Source organism: Miniopterus natalensis, chromosome 1 (assembly GCF_054644295.1).
Source record: "Miniopterus natalensis isolate mMinNat1 chromosome 1, mMinNat1.hap1, whole genome shotgun sequence".
Classification (NCBI taxonomy): Eukaryota; Metazoa; Chordata; class Mammalia; order Chiroptera; family Miniopteridae; genus Miniopterus; species Miniopterus natalensis.
Window position 1 is genome coordinate 96,725,525 of NC_142081.1, and position 18,851 is coordinate 96,744,375.

The following is an 18,851-nucleotide window of genomic DNA, read 5'->3' on the forward strand; positions in this document are numbered from 1 at the left end:
ATTCCCAGGCCCCACCCAGGTCCTGAAATCTCTGAAGTTGAGCCTAAGAATCTGTATTCTAGTAACAAGTTGTCTGGAGGATTTTCATGGACACAAACTTTGAGGACTAGCTGCCCCCCAGCCTCCCATGTCCTCAGCTCTTTTCCCATACCTCAGGCCAGGATTCATGGCTTGAAGAGAGCTGCTGACCCCCCCAGGAACCTCACAGGGCAATCACAGGATTCCCAGCAGGCCTACCGACTTGCTTTGTGATCTCAGGCCAGTCTCTTGCCCTCTCTGGTTCTTATTCTCCTACACTGCCAATTTCTGAGCCCCTTGGGGTTCTGGCTGCCTGGACTTTGGGGTAGGATGTGACTGCGCATGTCTGGCATCAGGCTGTCTTTGCCCTGAGGAGGCAGCATTTGAGCCAGGCTTTGAAGAGTCTAGGTTTCAATAGCAGGAAATGAGGGGAACCATATTACAGGTAGAGGGAACAGTCCAGGCAAAGGCACAGAATCAGGAATGTGAATTTGGGGGTGGACGATCAGGTGAGGGAGCACCCAGCAGCCCTTGGTTTGGGTGGGTCTGCAGGCTCCACGGAGCCTATGGTGTCTTTGAGTCTGTGCCTTTAAGAAGGATGGAGCGCCCTCTGGTGGTGAAAAGTGGCAATAGTGGGGGCAGGGCAGCCTGTGCGTGCGTGTGCGTGCGTGCATGCGTGTGCGTGTGTGTGCGTGCGTGCGCGTGCGCGTGTGAGAAGATTCTAAGTGTCTGCTTAGACCTCAATGTTTGGTAAAATTATATGTCTGTGTCACTGAATCTGGGGATGTGTGATTGTGTACATCTCTGAGAGTGTGTCTCAGAGGCCATGACGGTCTCCGTGTGCCTGTGGTGAGTCCGTGACCCTCTGTTAACCAGGCAGCCCAGGAGGCAGTGCCGCCCGCAGACATTGTGTTCTCAGTGACGAACCCCCCCAGCGCTGGCTACCTGGTGATGTCTCGCTCCACCGCTGCAGCTGAGCCGCCCAGCCTGGACCCCGTGCAGAGCTTCTCTCAGGAGGCAGTGAATGCGGGCAGAGTCCTGTACCTGCATTCCCACCCTGAGTTCTGGAGTGATACCTTCTCCCTGAATGTGGCCTCGGGCGTGGGTGCTCCCCTCGAGGGTATCCACATGGAGCTGGAGGTGCTGCCGACCACCATTCCACTGGAGGCACAGAACTTCAGTGTCCCTGAGGGTGGCACCTGCACCCTGGCCCCTCCTCTGCTCCGCATCACTGGGCCCTACTTCCCCAGGCTTCCAGGCCTTGACCTGCAGGTGTTAGAGTCACCCCGGCACGGGGTCCTGCGGAGAGTGGAAGACCCTCAAAACAGGACCCTCACCACCTTCTCCTGGAGAGAGGTACGCTATCAGGGAGGTGCCAGGGGTACAGGCCAGTTCTGGGGGCAGAATGGGGTAGCCCTAGAGGTGCCCAGACTGGGGATGTGTGCAGAGAGGAGACGTGGAGCCCACCTTTAAGGAGTATTTTTGCTTCAGATACTTTACCTCATTCCTTCTTCACCAGGCAGATATAAAGGACTGTCCCATTTCCTTCACTCCTTCATTCCTTTACTCTGGGAGAAAGGGTTGTCCCCACCTGCAGAAACTGAAGCACAGAGGGACTCAGTATCCCTCCCCACCCAAGGGCAGGGCATGAAGGGTGTTGAGCCTGACCTGCAGCTCTGGGCTGGCCCACAGGTGGAAGAACAGATGATCCACTATGTTCATGATGGGAGTGAGACACGGACGGACAGCCTCATCCTAGTGGCTAATGCCTCAGAGATGGACCGCCAGAGCCATCCTGTAGCCTTCACCATCACCATCCTGCCTGTCAATGACCAACCCCCTGCCCTCACCACAAACACAGGCCTGCAGGTGAGAGCATTCTAGGACCACCTCCTACTCCCACTCCCAGAGAAAGGCCAAACACATAGCTTCCCCCTCTCTAAGCCTCACTTTTCTCCTTAAAATAGGGACACTGCCACATTGCCTCACCAGGTTGTTGGGAAGAGGGAAGAGCTATTGCACTGAAAATAGAACACAGGTGTGAGGCTTTGTACTTGGACACTTATAAGCATGGTAGGCAGCCTTGTGAATGGCCACACTTGGCCCTGCTCTTTCCTGGACTCACTCGCAACAGAGGGTTTTTCTGTGGCTTAGGACCAGAACTCATGAAGAAAGTTTCTTTCAAGCCCTTGAGGGTGGACTCCAGATGGGGAGCCATTAAGCTCCCCACTTCCATACCCAGCAAGTAAAACTCAAAGCTTGTCTCCCCAAGCCCCTGCCCCAATACACAGGCCACAGCAATGTTCCCCCATTCAGCAGAGGTGGAATTTGAGGCCCAGACAGGTGACAGAACTTCTCTGCTGTCTCAAAAGTAGTTATTGGTGGAACAGAAAGGTGTGGCTTGACCAAGGCCACCCAGCAAAACAGCACACGGACAGGGTATAGACTCCAGGTCAGCAGGAGCCATGGGAGGCTTCAAAGGAGGTTTGACAGGCTGTTATGACAGGAGCACTGGGCATTTTTGTTGATTAGGATATGTCTGTGGGAAGCAGCTCAGTGGTAGGGAGGCCAGCAAAAGGTAGGGTATAGGCTAAGGGCTGTCAGGGGGAAGCTCAGCTACCAGGTGGTGCTATCCACCGTGTTTATGTCAGGAGCCTCCATTCATAGGGGCCCTCCTAGAGCTCTGGAAGAGGCAGCCTGGGGCTAGGGGAGGGAGCCCAGGTATCCCAGAGGGTTTAGTTCTCCAGGTATGGAAGCCTCTCCCCAATACTGCTCACAAGTTACTGACTCAGCAAGACGTGTAACAGGACTCTGGGAATGGGATCCTGCCCTGCTGGCAAGTGGGAGGGCTGAGAGAGGTTCCCCTTCACTCTGAGCATAGGGAGGGGCAGTCTGCATCCAGGCACACCTCACCCACCCACTGGGGCTTGTGAACTGCCCTAATCCCAGTGCTGCTTCAGTGCTTCAGGATGGTGGCCAGCCATCAGCCTCTCCAGCTCTCCCTGCCTCCCACCCCCTCCCTCACCTGGAAGGGGGGCCCATTTCTAAGTATCCTGGGCAGGCAAAAATCACTATTTCTATAGTGTATACAGCCCCTGCCTAGACTCACTATGGAGAGTCTGAGGGAGACCCCTGCCCTGCCAGTGAGACAACCAGATTAAGCAGTGCTGTCAGTCAGGTTTGGGGGTGGGGGTTCTTAGGGTGGGGATAAGAGCTAGGAGCTTCCTGAGGTAGAGGGACATGAGCTGTCCTTGAGGGATAGTAAGAATTAGGGCAGATGGGAGCAGGGAGCCTGGGGTAGGGGCCCTGGGGTAACAGGGAAAGGTGAATGGGGTAGGACCCTTTGTACAGAGGAGCCCAGAATGGCCATTGGTGGGGGCAGAACATTCACAGGCCTGTGTCCTCAGATGTGGGAGGGGGCCACTGTGCCCATCCCTGTGGCAGCCCTTAGGGGCACAGACGGCGACTCAGAGCCCAAGGACCTGGTCTACACCATCGAGCAGCCCAGCAATGGACGGGTAGTGCTGCAGGCGGCCCTGGGCACCGAGGTCCACAGCTTCACACAGGCCCAGCTGGACAGTGGGCTTGTGCTATTCTCACACAGAGGTGGGTGCTTTGAAGTGGGGATACCCTAGGACCGGGTACCAGCATGGGCCAGTGATACCAACTCCACATCTGCCCTCAGGAGCCTTGGATGGAGGCTTCCGCTTCAGCCTCTCTGATGGCAAGCACACTTCCCCTGGACACTTCTTCCACGTGATGGCCCAGAAGCAGCTGCTCCTTTCACTGGAGGGCAGCCGGACGCTAACTGTCTGCCCAGGTGGGTCTGCCAAGTGTGGGTGGCACACCAGGGTCATGCTGCCTCTCCAGCAGTTACAAGTCTTGCCCTGGCCCATGGTCTAAGTCTGACAGGCCCTTTTTGCTTCTCACAGGGTCTGTCCAGCCACTCAGCAGCCAGAGCCTGAGTGCCAGCTCCAACACAGGCACCGACCCCCATCACCTGCTCTATTGGGTGGTACAGGGCCCCCAGCTTGGCCGGCTGTTCCACACACAGCAGGGCAGCACTGGGGAGGCCCTGGTGAACTTCACTCAGGCTGAGGTAAGGGCCCAACTCTACAGCCACAGCTCAGGTGGCCCACTCTGCCATGGACACACATGGACATGGGTACCAGGTCCAGCATAGTTGGCAGCACATTCCCTGGGCCTCTTATGGTCCAGGCCATGCATGCCTTGCCCTCCAAGAGCCACTAGGCCCATACAGCAAATGGGACTTAGTGTTCCATGGTAAGAGAGAAGGATGCAGGAGGTCAGGGCAACAGGGGCTCAGAACAGGGATCAGTTCCTAGGACTTGGCTTCCAGAAGGAAGATGCAGTTGGACCCTAGAGGCTAGAAAGTGTACAATGAATGGGGGAAACTAATACACCCCAGTGTTTGGTGAGGGGCAGTGTGTGGTTCAAGGGATGGAGTTTGAGATGAAGGCAGCTATTGGACCTGTGGACAGAGGTAGGAGCCAGCAAGAAGCAGAACAGGTCCCGGGAGCCAGTGAGTGGACAGAAGGCAGCTGAGTAGGTCCAGCAGGGAGTGGAGCTGCCATCTGTCCATCACTGCAGTTTCAGGGCTTGGCTGTCCCGGAATACAGCAGAGGCTACTATCAGTTAATACGTAGACTCCAAGGCTACTAAAATCACAGAGCTCTGTGCTAACTGTACCCGTACTAGCAGCCATCACTTAGCACCCCTTCTAAGCGCAGGAGGTGCCGGGGCAGCCTTGGTTCTCCCAAAGACAGAGCAAGTGGGGAGCTTTCAGACCTCAGGAAAGGAGGGGCTTTAATGGTGGTGGGAAAGGTTTCTTGGGTCTTTCGTATCAACCAACATCCACTAGGCCTGGGTTCTCTGTTCTCTTGGAGCCCTGGCTTCTGCTATGGCACCCTTCCTGCCCCTCCCTATAATGAAATATTCAGCAGGCTGGAGGCTGCAGCAGTTATGCACCCTGAGTCCCTGAGAACCTTTGTCATCAGATGCCCAGAAAGTGGGAGGGAATGGACCAGGCCTTCAGAGCCCTGCCCCCACCCTACAGTGCTTCTCCCCACATCTCAGTAACCTGAAGGACCAGGTTGAATGGCCACCAGGGGGGTGGGCTGGCAGCTCCATGCAGAGAAGCTGGGAGTAGGCTGCATAGAGAGACTCATCCACCCTTGGGGAAGGGGGTTGGGCAGGACTTGGTGGTATCTGACATCACCACTGCCCCACAATACTCTGAGTTAGGTGGGACAGGGAACAGGTGTCCCCATTTTGCAGATAAGGAAACTGAGGCTCACAGAAGTCAGGTTACTTCATTCAGAGCACATGGCTACTAAGAGGCAAAGCCAGGATTGTGCTTTTTTGTTAGTCCAAGGTTTCTTTCCCTGGAGGACATTTCTTGCTCCTAGAGCTCAGGGACCCTCTCTACCCTGCCTGTGATTTGCCCTACCCTCAACCAGACCCCTCCCACCCAAGATGCTCCTGTACCCAGGCATTCAGCCTCCCACCCCCACTTCCAGGGGTCTTCAATTCCTTCCTGCCCACCCTTCAGCCTGGGCCAAAGGTTACAGCTGTCTGTCCTTGCAGGCCACTCCTGGCCAACAGATGTGTTTTAACTGATCTGCACAATGCATTCAATATTTTTAAATTAATGGTCAACATACAACCTTTGGGAGATTTCAACAACAACAAAATAATTTCCAGTTTTTTAAAAGGCCTGTGTTCCATCTTAGGGCAATCAGCTGAGAAGCCACCACCCCTTTAACTGGGCTGTGCTCCCCAGTCACCACAACCCTACTCTCCTAAAGTCTCCTGCACCAATCAGTTTCCAATAGGACTATTGCACAAGTCCTATTTTTCTGAGAGGAGGAATAGTTCTGTGTCTTCTAAAAGGAAAAAACAGCCCGGCTGGGTATGGCTCAGCAGTTGAGCATCGACCTAGGATCCAGGAGATAGGGGTTTGATTCCCAGTCAGGGCACAGGCCCAGGCTGCGGGCTAGGCAGCTGATCAATGACTCTCTCATCATTGATGTTTCTATCTCTCTCTCTGCCCCTCCTTTCCTCTCTCTGAAATCAATAAAGATATGTTTAAAAAATAATAAAAAATAAAAATAAAAGGAGAAAACAAAAGATAAGCCAAGAAGACACATTAGGATCAGAACAAGGAAGAAACTTATTTCTCTATGGAAATGAAGGCTGTGCCTGGTGTTTAACATGCAGGCAGCCCTAGCAAGCAGTAGGTTGGCTGGACTGGACTTGCTGAGGGCAAGTGGTCAGAGGTGAGGTAGAAGGGGTAATGGGGTCTCCATAGTCAAATGGCAAGCTATTGCATTATCTGAGCAAGAGTGACAAAACCTTACTTTTAAAAGTCTCATCTGGCTTTTGTATTAAGAACAAACTATAGGGGTAGGGGAGCAGGGGCCAAAACTGGGCCACAGTTAGGAGGGCTACTGTCATAATCCAGGCCAGCTATGACGGGGCATGGGAAAAGAAGGGAAATCTGAGATGATGCCAGAGTTTGGCCTGAGCCACTGGAAGAACAGAGCTGCTGTCTTCGCAGTGCGAGGACGAAAAGGAGTCCGCATGGTGGATGTGGAGTTTGAGATGCCCACTAGACATCCCCAAGGAGCTGCCAAGGACACAGGTATATGAGAGGCTGGGGTTCCAGAGAGAGCACTCCAGGTGGGAGATACACATAAGGAGGTTGTCACATAACTGGCATTGAGGACTGAGTAAAGAGCACATGGCGCCTGCCTGCAGATGGAGAAGAATTTCAAGGCTGAGTCATAGATGTTGGGGAGAAGAAGAGGGACCAAGAGAGTCTGTGAAGAAGCAACTACTGAGATAGGAAGAAAACCAAGACAGCAGGCCATCCTGGAAGCAAGGGTGCATTAAAGGAAGGGGTGCTCACATGTGGCATACACTGCTGAACAGGTAAGATGAGTCCTGACAACCCACCATTGGATCTAACAACACGAAGGCCACTGGTGCCCCAGGCCAGAACAGGAGCAAAGCCCAGGTGGAGTACATTTAAGACAGCATCGGGAGAGTGTGGGTTATTCTTTTTGCAGTTTTGCTATAAAGAACAGCAAGGGAGAGGTGGCAAATGTTTGTGGAAAAAGTGAAGTCAAGCTTTTCTTTAAGATGGAAGAAAGAATAACATGGTTGCATAATGATGGGAATGATCCATTTGGGGGGAAATTGATGCCATAGGAAAAAGAAGGGAGATGGTAGAAGTGGTATCTTCAGTAGGCAAGGCGCAGGGATCAGTGCAAAGAGAAAGGACTTCTGTCGAGAGAGAAACAGGTAGAGTATTGCTTTCCCCAGAGGCTCAAAGAAGAGATTAGCCCAAGTTGGCAAAGACCTGATTTGACACAAGCCTCTGGCTGTAGAGCCTGGGTCTTCATTGCCACGTGACTGCCTAGTGGTGACACACTAAGCCAGTAAGGGAGAGTACAGGTTACAGATACAGAGGCAGGCAGAAATGGGAGAGCCTAGAGTGAGGCTGGGAGGCTACCACCATAATCCAGGGGTGGTCTGGGGTGGGGAGGAGTGCCCAGTGCCAACCTGGGAGGGGGCTGCTGGGCACACAGGCTGGACTGTGCCTCGTCCCAACCATGGGGGTCTCCCACAGGTGAATGCCGGGAATGTTCTATACGAGCACAAGATGCCTGCTGAGCCCTTCTGGGAGGCCCATGACACCCTGAAACTCCGTCTGGCCTCACCTCCTGCTCCCGATGTGGCCACCACCCTTGCTGTGACTGTATCTTTTGAGGCTGCCTGTCCCCAACGCCCCAGCCGCCTCTGGAGGAACAAAGGTAAACAGCATGATAGGCTGGCAAAGTTAGAGGGACACTGGGAAAGGCCCAGAGAGGAGTGGACACAAGGCCAGGGTCAGCCCCCAGGGCCTGGAATATTATAGGGAAGATGGGCAGATAGAGAGGCTTTGAAGTTAGAGGGGAGACATGATCCTTGTTTCTCCTGGGAACTATGAACCCCATCCTGGGGTATCTGGTCTGAGTGGGGAGGCAAACCTTGCCTTGGGGCCCTGGTCTGAGGGTCCACTGCTCTCCCCTAGTGGACTGGACCTTCATAGCCTGTGTTTTACCCCCAGGTCTCTGGGTCCCCAAAGGCCAGCGGGCCAAGATCACCAGAGCTGATCTTGACGCTTCCAACCTCCTGGCAAGCGTTTCATCGTCCCAGCGCCTAGAGCACGATGTGCTGTTCCGGATCACACAGTTTCCTGCCTGGGGCCAGCTGCTGCTGTCCGAGGAGCCCCTCCATGCTGGGCAGCCCCACTTCCTGCAGTCCCAGCTGGCCTCGGGGCAGCTGGTGTACGCCCATGGTGGTGGGGGTACCCAGCCGGATGGCTTCCACTTCCGTGCCCACCTCCAGGGACCAGCGAGGGCCTCCTTGGTGAGACCCCAAACGTCAGAGGCCTTCACCATCACAGTGCGAGATGTGAATGAGCAGCCACTTCGGCCACAGGCTTCCATCCCACTGCGGCTCACCCGCGGCTCCCGGGCCTCAATCTCCCGGGCCCAGCTGAGCGTGGTGGACCCAGACTTGGCTCCTGAGCAGATCGAGTTCAAGGTGCAACGAGCACCCCACAATGGCTTCCTGAGCCTGGCAGGGGCCAGTACGGAGCCTGTGAGTCGCTTCACGCAAGCCGATGTAGATGCAGGGCGGCTGGCCTTCGTGGCCAATGGGAGCAGTGTGGCAGGCATCTTCCAGCTGAGCGTGTCTGATGGGGCCAGTCCACCCCTGTCCATGTCCCTGGCCGTGGACGTCTTGCCATCCACCATTGAGGTGCAGCTGCGGGCACCCCTAGAGGTGCCCCAAGCCTTAGGGCACTCCTCACTGAGCCGGCAGCAGCTCCAGGTGGTTTCAGACAGGGAGGAGCCAGACGCCACATACCAGCTCATCCAGGGGCCCCAGTACGGGCATCTCCTAGTGGGTGGGCAGCCAGCTGCAGCCTTCAGTCAGCGCCAGGTAGACCAGGGTGAGGTGGTCTTTGCTTTCACCAATTTCTCCTCTTCTCACGACCACTTCAATATCCTGGCACTGGCCAGGGGTGCCAATACATCAGCCACAGTGAACATCACTGTGAGGGCTCTGTTGCATGTGTGGGCAGGTGGGCCATGGCCCCAGGGTGCCACCTTGCGCCTGGACTCCACCATCCTAGATGCAGGTGAGTTGGCCAACCACACAGGCAGTGTGCCCTATTTCAGGCTCCTGGTGGGACCCCGGCATGGCCGCGTGATCCGTGTGCCCAGGGACGGCCAGCCTGTGGAGCAGTTCACACAGCAGGACCTTGAGGATGGAAGGCTTGGGCTGGAGGTAGACAGGCCAGAGGGTAGGTCCCCTGGCCCCGCAGGTGACAGTCTCACTCTGGAGCTGTGGGCAAGAGGTGTCCCACCTGCTGTGGCCTCACTGGACTTTGCCACTGAGCCTTATAATGCGGCCCAGCCCTACAGTGTGGCCCTGCTCAGTCTCCCTGAGGCTACTCAGACAGAAGCAGGGAGGCCAGAGAGCAGCCCCTCAACTGGCGAGCCGGCACCAGCAGCCTCCAGCCCTGTGCCCACTGTGGCCAGAGGGGGCTTCCTGGGCTTCCTCGAGGACAACATGTTCAGCGTTATCATCCCTGTGTGCCTGGTCCTCCTGCTTCTGGCACTCATCTTGCCCCTTCTCTTCTACCTCCGCAAACGCAATAAGACAGGCAAGCACCATGTCCAGGTGCTGGCAGCCAAGCCCCGCAACAGCCTGGCTGGTGACACGGAGACCTTCCGCAAGGTGGAGCCTGGCCAGGCCATCCCACTCACAGCTGTGCCTGGCCAGAGGCCCCCACCAGGGGGCCATCCCGACCCAGAGCTGCTGCAATTCTGCCGGACATCCAACCCCGCCCTCAAAAATGGCCAGTACTGGGTATAAGGCCTGTCTTGGGCCCACACACTGATGGGCCAGGGACAGGGACAGGCTTGCTCAGGTCCAGGCCCCATTGCTCCCATGCCCTGGTGCTGTCTGAGTGTCCCCAGAGCCAGAGAGACTTGAGGACAGCAAGGGCGGAGGGTGCTGGAAGGAAGTTCCAGGGGTCCAGGACAGAGTAGAGTCAAGAACTGGGATCTCCCCAGCTCACTCCATGCATGGAGAACTATAAGGGGCCAAGGACAGAAGCAGGCTCGGGGAGTCAGTCCCCTGTCCTGGAGCTAGCTTAGGCTGTCAAAACCAGAGTAACCTCCTATATGGGTCAGGACTCTGGGTCCTGGGTCTGTGACCTTGGGTAAGTCACCCCTAACCCTCTTAAAGGCAAGGAAAAGGAAACGGAAGAGCAGACAGGGGTTCCTGGGGGTTCCCTCCAAGTCAGGCCTCCCCTTGTCTCTACCCCTGCTCTTGTTGAGAGAAAAACTTTACCCCTCCTCTTTTAGGAAGATGGTATTCCCTGGAGCAGAGAGCAGGAAGTGAGAGCCCCTCCACCCTCTGGAAGGCATAAGCCAGTAGAATATGTTCAGAGTGCAAGGTGGGTGGGTCGCTCTGGGGATGTGTTTATTTAAGGGAGATTGCAAGGGAAGTTAATGTGGTCCTAAACTAGCCCAGATTGATGGAGCCCCTGGCAGTGCGGGATGGAGGAGTGTCTGAGGCCAGTTCATTCCCACCTCCGCAGAATGAGGGCTAAGCAAGCAAGGGTCTGTGGCCTTGCAGCAGGTTGGGCTGGGAGCATGCAGGGTCTGAGGCCATGGGCACTATAATGCCTGTGCTCCCTTGACAACTGGAGGGCAGGCAGTTGGGGACACTTGGCTCCATGGGGCCTGGATAAACAGTACTTCAGAGATTCTGGATAGCTGTGTGTTATTTGTCTGACTGAAATGGGCCCTTGTCCACACCAGCCTGCACTCCCCTGGGCCTCAGCCAGCAGGGCGGCCAAGGCCACAGGATCCCTGGACCTCCACTCCTGAGGCCTTCCAGATCTCTGCCTCTTCTTTGTGGGATGGGACCAAAGTCGTTTGGTTTAGTAGACATAGGCTAGGCCCTCTCCAAAGAGCTTAAAGCAAAAAAGGAAACCAAGAGATGTTCAGTGTCCAGCCCTAGATTTCTTAGCCTGAGTTTTGGCTTCCACAGCCCTATTCCTCCCCACCCACCTCTCAAAAGGTTGGAGCAGCAAAGTGAGGAGAGTGAAGGGGACATGGGGACCCCAAGGCTGGGCCCTGGTACTGATGGGGAGGCTGAGAGAGTGTCACCCGCAGGCACCTGATCTCAGCTCTGAGACTTTCCAAAGGAAGATTTCTGCTGGCCTCCAACCTTCCAACAAGAGAACCAAGGGTGCTCCTCAAGCACAGAGTAAGAGGCAAATATTCTGAAAGCTGTTCCTGTGTGTGGCCTCAGAGGTTGTTATTTGGTTAGGGATGGGTTTGGAGACAGGGTCTCCAGAAGGCCCCTTATGAGTTGCTGAGGAGCCACCACGCTCTGGCCCTTTCCCTATGGAGGGTTTCCCAGGGTTGGGGGCAATGGAGACAGAATCTAGGTCCCAGGTGATACCCCAGGTTGAAGTCCTCAGAAGAAGCATGAGTGGTATCTAAGCTCTGGGGGGGGGGGGGGGGGGAATGAGCACAGGCAGATTGGGAGTGGAGAGCCCCAGCCAGCCTTTGGCAGCTAACCTGTATTTGGGGACCAGAGTCACATCTTTTCTGTGCCTCAGCATCTGTAACATCTAAACTAGAAACCAGGGCAAGAGAGGAGATCCTGTCCCTACCACTGGCTGCCCCTGGACCACCCTTCCCTCTGATGCCCTTTATATCCCAGCATCCAGCCGCCTAGATACTCTTCACTCTCTCAGAAGGCTCAGTAGGGCACCTGGAATCCTGGTGTGTTACTGCTAAAAGGAACCCAGAGGACCACAGGGAGACTGAGAGAGAGGGGAAGAGTCACACAGCAAGGCATCAGTAGAGTAGGCCAGACTCCTAGGCTCAGCCAGCTCTTATTGCCACAGAGAAAAGCCTGTCCTAGAGGGTGGCCAGGGCCCATAGGTGAGGACCCCCACAGAGATCCCTTCATACCCAGAGCTCTAATCCTGGCCCAACTTCTAGGTTTCTTCAGCACCCTCCAGGCCAGCCTCACACAGGGCTCTACCAAGGGTGTCTCCATGCCACACCCCATGCTTTGCCCTGCCTCTCCAGAAGCCTAGGGCTGCATCCTCAAGGCCCCAATATCAGGCTAGTCTCCACCCAGAGTAACTAGTTTCCCTGGAACTGTAATCCCTCCAGGCAGGATCTGGCCTCAGCTTGGAATTCCCCCAGAAGACTGACCCAACCCTCTCTGTTGCAGGCTGGCCTGCTCTGCCCCCAGTGTCTACTCTGGCTCCTCTAAGCCTCTGTTGGACAGTGGGCTGGCACCCAAGGAATTGTGCCAGCAGCTCTGTCAGGATCTTGCAGATTTCAGATATGCCCCTGAGGCTTATGCCCTCCTTCTGTTAAGGAGCCAGCTATTCCTAGTCATTGTGGATAGAAGTCAACCTGTATACAAGTGATCAGGAATGTCTGGGAGCCTCTGACCCTCTTTCTCATACATACACACAATGTGCACTTATACAAACAGCTTGCACCTTCATATCTTCAGACACACAACACAGAAATAAATACCTGCCTACATCATACATACATACACACACAAACTTTGGAGATATGTGCTCTTACCTATGGCCTTCCCACAGTCCCAGGAGCTGGCCACATTGAGCCAAGAGCCAAGATGCCTTGCCCATCCAGAGACCCAAGCTGACATCAGCACAACTGGGAAGTGCTCCACAGTGGGAGGCGTGGTGGTGGAGGGGACGTGGGGAGCAGAGTAGGGAGTTCCAGAAAAGCACAGATCTCTGGGTGGGCTTGGAAGCCCCGCCCACCACACTAAATGGTGTAATCTCTCAGGTGCCAAAGAAGGGGCTCTTTTTGAGCCCCTCTCCTCATTCTGTAAGCAGGCCCTTTATTATTTTTTTTATTACTTGCATTCTTTTATATATACCTGAATTGATAAAATTTATTTCAGAGAGAGGGAGGGTGCGGGAGAGAGAGAGGCATCAATGATGAGTCATTGATTGGCTGCCTACAGCACACCCCCCACTGGGGATCAAGCCTGGGCATGTGCCCTGACTGGGAATCGAACCTCCATCTCCTGAGCCACGTCAGCTGGGCTAGAAGCTGGCCCTTTAAATGGAGTTGCTATGGCAGCTGTGGAACTCCCAGAGCTAGAACCATCACCCTCCAATAGAAAGCAGGAGAAATGTTCCCCCACCACCACCTCTGCTGACAATGGGAACTGCCAGGGTTGCTGACATCTTCCTCTGGGCCCTGAATATTCCAGACTTCAAAGGGGTGAAGGTACCTGGGTAGCCCTCCAGAATTCTCTGGTTGGCATCCTGTTCCTAGTCATACATATGAGTAAGCCCTGACAAGTAGGTGGAGCAGGAATGGGAACCAGACCTACAGGACCCCTCTCTCCAAAGCTCCTGGCCAGTTAACATCACCCTGTGTAGTCAGGTTTTGGAAAGGATATTTTGTGCCAAAACTGCTATGGGAAATGCAAATAGGAATCCACCCAGTCCTTCCTGAAGATCCCCACACCTGCCAATGAGTAACTACCACACCATGATGTGTGACCTAACTCAGTGGTGTGAGCTGACTAATGAGGGAAATCCCAGAGTGAGAGGGCAACTGGCTCTATCTGCCCTTCTCTTTTTAGAGTGTTGGGCCTTTCCCAGGAAGGGGCAGCCATGTAGCCGTTAAAGCCGAGCACACCCAACTTACCTTCTGATCATATTTCCATTCTCAGTGCAATGAGGTGCAGTATTTAACCGATAGCAGCTGTCCTCATAAAGGGTGCCAGCTCCTCAGAGGGCCCCGTGGACACTAGGATAACTGGTATATTGTACAGTGTTTTTTCACATTTCATTGGTCCTAAGAGCTCCTAAAGACAGAAGCAGCCCTTGGTTAAATCAACCAGTGGCCAAAAAGGGACTTTTGTACCTGAACACAGCCTTGCTTAGGGCTGAAGGAGCTCCCCTGCTCCCAACCTGGGGACTGCCAACTCTATGAGCCTGGAAGTGGGAGCTAATCCCAAGGCTTCCTTCTGATGCCTGGTGAGGTCACAAAGAGCTGAAGCGACCAGTCCTGAAGGCCCAAATTCACTGAGTTGTCTAAGTCTTTGCTGCTCAAAGTAGGGTCCATGGACCAGCAACACCACCTGGGAGCTTGTTGGAAACAAGGAATCTCAGGCACACCTCAGAGCTCTGCATTTGAACAAGGTCCCAGGTACTTGAAACACAACCAAACAGCAAAGTTGAAAAGACACTAAGTCCTCCCCCTCAACCTCTGGGGAAACTGAGCCAGGAGAGGGAGAGGCCAAGCCAACATCACACAAAGGCAGCCATTTTCAAACCTTTTCATCTCATGGCACACATAAACTAAAATTCTGTGCAACACCAAAAATATTTTTTGTCGATCTGACAAAAACCGGTATAACTTTTTTTTTCTTAATATGTCTTTATTGATTTCAGAGAGAGGAAGGGAGAGGGAGAGAGACAGAAATGTCAATGATGAGAGTCATTGATCGGCTGTCTCCTACACGCCCCACACTGGGGATCAAGCCTGCAGCCCAGGGCATGTGCCCTGACCGGGAATTGAATTGAGATCTCCTGGGTCATAGGTCGATGCTCAACCACAGAGCCATGCTGGCCGGGTACTAGGTATAACTGATTAATTCACATCGGACAGCTATTGTTGTGTTAGCTGTTGTCATTTTTTAAACTGACAATCTAAGGGAAAAGAGGTCAGTGTCCCTGACTAAATAGTCAGGTATTGCATGTTTTTAAAAATTCTTGCAGCGCACTAGTGTGTCATGGCACACCGGTTGAAAACCCCTGCACTAAGGCAATGACCCAGCTGGAAGGAGGTCAGACCTTGTGACTCTGTTCCAGGGTTTTGTCTTTCGCTCCAATGGCAATAGATGTTTACTGAACATTTACTAAGCACCTAACTCTGGGCTGTCTTTCTTTCCTACACTCTTTCGAAGTCCCCATATATCCCATACATTTGGGGGGATAAGGTTCTGATGTGGGGGTTCCTGCTGCAGGGGCCTCCAGTGAGGCAGAGGGAAGCAGAGGAGAGCAAGGCTGACAGGTCTGATCCAGTAGGGAGGGTCTCCAGGAAGCAGCCCACTCCCACACTTAACCTCCCAAAGACTGGTCCTTGGGAAGTACAGCAGCCCCTGTACCCTGCCTTCTGCAACCCGCTGGTCTTTTCCTCCCTGGCCCCTTCTCACCTATCTGGGTCCCACATGCAGAGTGAGGGATAAAGGGAGGTATTTAGCCAAAGTCACTAGTCAGTGCATCGGTCTCACCCATGGGGGAACAGCAGGGGCCAGCAGAGAAGGGTGAAGAAGCTGCCTATCAGGCTACCACCCAGGCCTGGTCAGGAAGGAGGGGTTAGGCCTCCCAGAGCTCTCTGTCCCACAGAGGGTGGAAGCAAGAGAGGCTGCCACACTAACTGTCCCTTCTGCCCCCCAGAACAGATATCAGCCATGGCTCCCAGCCTGGTTCTGGCACCAACTCCCCTCCCCTTCCAAGTTGCTGAGGCCCTGGTATGAGCGAAGGTACTCAATACCTTATAGCAAACATAGTTCAATGCTGTGTTCTCCTTCAGGGCAGTGTTCAGCTTGACCCAGGGTTAAGTGCATAGTAGATGTTCAGTAAACATCTTTTGCTATATATTCCCTTCCCACAGGCCAAGAGGTCTCTAACCACCAATCCCATCCAGACCTCTTAAGTTGCTACTGGTTCCTCTGGTTTCCCTCATTCCCACGGGTGCTGGCTGACCTTCCAATTGCTGCTCTGGCTCCCAGATCCCTTTCAGGGCTCAGGCAGACCTGACCCCAGGCCATAAGTTTCTAAGGAGCAGACTTAATCTGTCCCTCCCAGACTCTCAGAGCTCACTCCTCTGCCCCTCCATACTCACCCATGACTCCCTCCCACCCAGACAACCCAGGTCTAATTACTCAGAAGCCATGGGCTCCTGATACATCAAAACATGCATGAGAGCCCACCACAGATAGAATAAAAGTTCACTAAATGGGGCAGGAGGAGAAGACAATCCACAGCCCCCTCCCACTTAGCCTCCTCCTGCCCTATAGCCCCTACTCAGAACTCCTGTGCCAGCTGACCTAACCACTACAGGGCTCACCTGACCCAACCTTCATGAGCAAGGAGCACAGTAGAGCCAAAGGTGCCCCCACTGCTACCCCACCCAGAGGACCCTGAATGCAACTGGAGGGCTCAGAGGCCTAACCTTAGAGGAGTGACTGTCACAGCTCAGTGTACTTCCCAAAGGCTCAGAGCCCCTCCAGATAGATACCAAGGACACATCTCTCAGCAGTGGGATTCCAGGCACCTAGAGAAGCATTGGAGTGAGAGACTTCCAAGAACCAGACATGTGGGGGAGTCCTTTCGAGTCTTGTTGGGGAAGATGGAGCCTGTTCTAAAGGGCCATTGAGCAAGCAGGCGTATGCGTGAAGCTGGCAGTGCCTGGACGCTCCTGGAAGGTAATGACTTGGGGCAGAAAGTCCCCTTCTGAGTCACCCCTGCTGAGGTTGCCTTGTGGGCATGGCATCTAGACAGGCAGCTGGGGCAGGACCCGTGAACCCCAAGAAGATTCCAGACCACAGGACTTCAGCCTTCTGCCCCATGATCTGCCCTGAGAACCTCAGAGTCTAGGGAAAGAACCCATGAACTGAAGGAGGGGGAGGGCAGACGGGGTAACTGTCTGCCCAATGAACTTGTGCAAGTCCACCTACCTGTTCTAACTCAGGTGGGATCATTGACCCCAGAGAGTATGGATCTAGGCCTGGGGAGCTTGATGCCTGCTTTCTGCCTAGAGCCCCATCTCCTGACTTCATTTCTGCCCCATTTCCCACCCCTACCAGCATCCATGAGATGTGGCTAGCTGGAGGCCCAGTCCAGCTCCGACTTCTCTGCCTGAGTTAGGACTTATCAAAACAGAGCAACTGGTCAAAGGGTTATTGTTGTGGCAAAGTTCTTAGAATAGCACCAGGCACATAGGAAATGCTCATTAAATGTTGACCATATAATTAGTGCTGTTATAATGGTGGTTTTGAATTGCCTAGCATATGGGTCTGGGATATTGTGCTTAACAAATGTTCAAAGTTGATGTTGTAATTATTATAATTTATTACAGCCATCACAGTGCCTGGCACACAGAAGGTGTTCAACAAATTCTGTCCTCCTGGAAAGCCAAATGCACGCATTCCCCATCTGGAAAAGAGGGCATTGAAGCACTCTCCTTTGGTGGGTTCTAGAAGGGAGAATGAGGTATGCAGCAAGGATTCAAGCTCTAGGCAGAAGCTGGCAGCTCCTTTCTGACTTCCCCTTCCCCACCTCCACCCCATTTAGAGGACTCTCCCTGAGGTTGGGGGTGGGGTGGGCTGGGACCATCTGGCCTATCTTGTAGGAAGAGGGGACGATGGGACAGATGGGCTCGGGGAGGGCCAGAACACAGGCTTCCTGGAGGAGACGGGCTCTGAGGATCAGGCTGAAAGAAGCTGTTGAACGCTTGATCTGATAGGGAGTCGCCTCCAGGGGTAAACCTGGTGCTGGGCTGGAGGCATGTTCTTCCACTACTGCCCACCTTCCAGGGCTAGCTCTTTTAAGATGCAGAAATGGGGGTGGGGGTACTGCTGAGACCTTGGGCCAGAACTCTGTACCCAGTTGCCCCAATTTGAGTGGACTCAATTGTTCACCTACCCAGGGGTCATTCTAGGAGCCTTAAGAGTTGGTCACCCTTCATACATGCATACCCCAAACCCACCCAGCTGATGCCAGCAATGCTGGGCTAAACTTTAGTGCCAGGGAGGAAGGAGGCTGCCCACTCTGCCAGCTAGGATGGCATAGCCGGAGGACAGGGAAAAGCTCTCCAGGCCACCCTGGCCTCAAGCCCAGCCCTCCAGAGGGTGGCACAGGGACTGGTGCATACCCCCTCACCCTTTCACACCCACGCCTTGCTGAGAAAAAGAGAGCAAGTCCTAGGTCCTGGGGGGTGGGAGATGACGTCAGGGCAGAAGCATGCATCCAGATACCAGCTGCTGTAGCAGCGCACATGCACATGCACACATGCTCATTGGACTCCCACATGCAGCTGTGCACACAGTTATGTGCAGATGTAACTCATTGACAGCAGCGGGCCTGTGCAAACCAGAACCTGCACCTGAGACATGGCCTAGTAGACATCCCAAGTCACCTGTGATGAGCCAGGCACTGTGCAGGCACTAGGGACACAGTTGTGAGAAGGACAGACAAACACCAACTGCCCTGAAGGCTGCCTCCTAACAAACAGATACACGTAAAATCTCGCTTTTGTACTGAAGTGTTTACATATGAGATTGTGTGATATGTGGAGTCTGTGGGAAGCAAGGGATGTGGGGGAGTAAACTATCGGCCCAGGGTTGATAACTGTTGAAGCTGAAGTATGACACATGGGGAACCACTGTACTGAATTAATTTCTCTATTGCTATATATGTTTGAAACTTTCCATAATAAAAGGCTAAATACATATGTGTATATAATTGTGAGTTGGTAATAAGTAAAATGAGGAGAAATAAGGCAGGGTACAGGGGCAGAAGACTAAGACTAGAAAAACTCTTTGTTGTTTTTTAAATATTTTTATTTTTAGAGAGAAGGGAGGGAGAGAGAGAGAGAGACATCAATACAAGAGCACAACATCGATCAGCTGCCTCCTACATGACCTTCTACCAGGGATGA

The 18,851-nt window shown here is 53.9% G+C and overlaps 2 protein-coding genes across 3 annotated transcripts in view; one reads left to right on the forward strand and one right to left on the reverse strand.

The window, feature by feature from the left end:
* The window catches only part of CSPG4 (chondroitin sulfate proteoglycan 4), a 38,128-nt gene extending 27,274 nt beyond the window's left edge, over positions 1-10,854 (forward strand). Inside the window, exons 4-10 of one of the 2 annotated variants that reach the window (XM_016210567.2) lie at positions 895-1,374; positions 1,711-1,887; positions 3,426-3,624; positions 3,704-3,838; positions 3,951-4,117; positions 7,673-7,856; positions 8,153-10,853. In XM_016210567.2, coding sequence (XP_016066053.2) covers positions 895-1,374; positions 1,711-1,887; positions 3,426-3,624; positions 3,704-3,838; positions 3,951-4,117; positions 7,673-7,856; positions 8,153-9,969 — 3,159 coding nt within the window. In that variant the 3' untranslated portion in view covers positions 9,970-10,853. Of the gene's footprint in view, positions 1-894; positions 1,375-1,710; positions 1,888-3,425; positions 3,625-3,703; positions 3,839-3,950; positions 4,118-7,672; positions 7,857-8,152 lie in introns of both variants that reach the window. The other variant, XM_016210568.2, reaches the window with a different exon arrangement.
* Positions 1-18,851, reverse strand: part of SNX33 (sorting nexin 33) — a 43,458-nt gene that overhangs the window by 4,244 nt on the left and 20,363 nt on the right. Inside the window, exon 2 of the mRNA XM_087824133.1 lies at positions 1,519-1,618. Within this exon, the coding sequence (XP_087680259.1) occupies positions 1,566-1,618 (53 nt within the window). The 3' untranslated portion in view covers positions 1,519-1,565. The remainder of the gene's footprint in view (positions 1-1,518; positions 1,619-18,851) is intronic.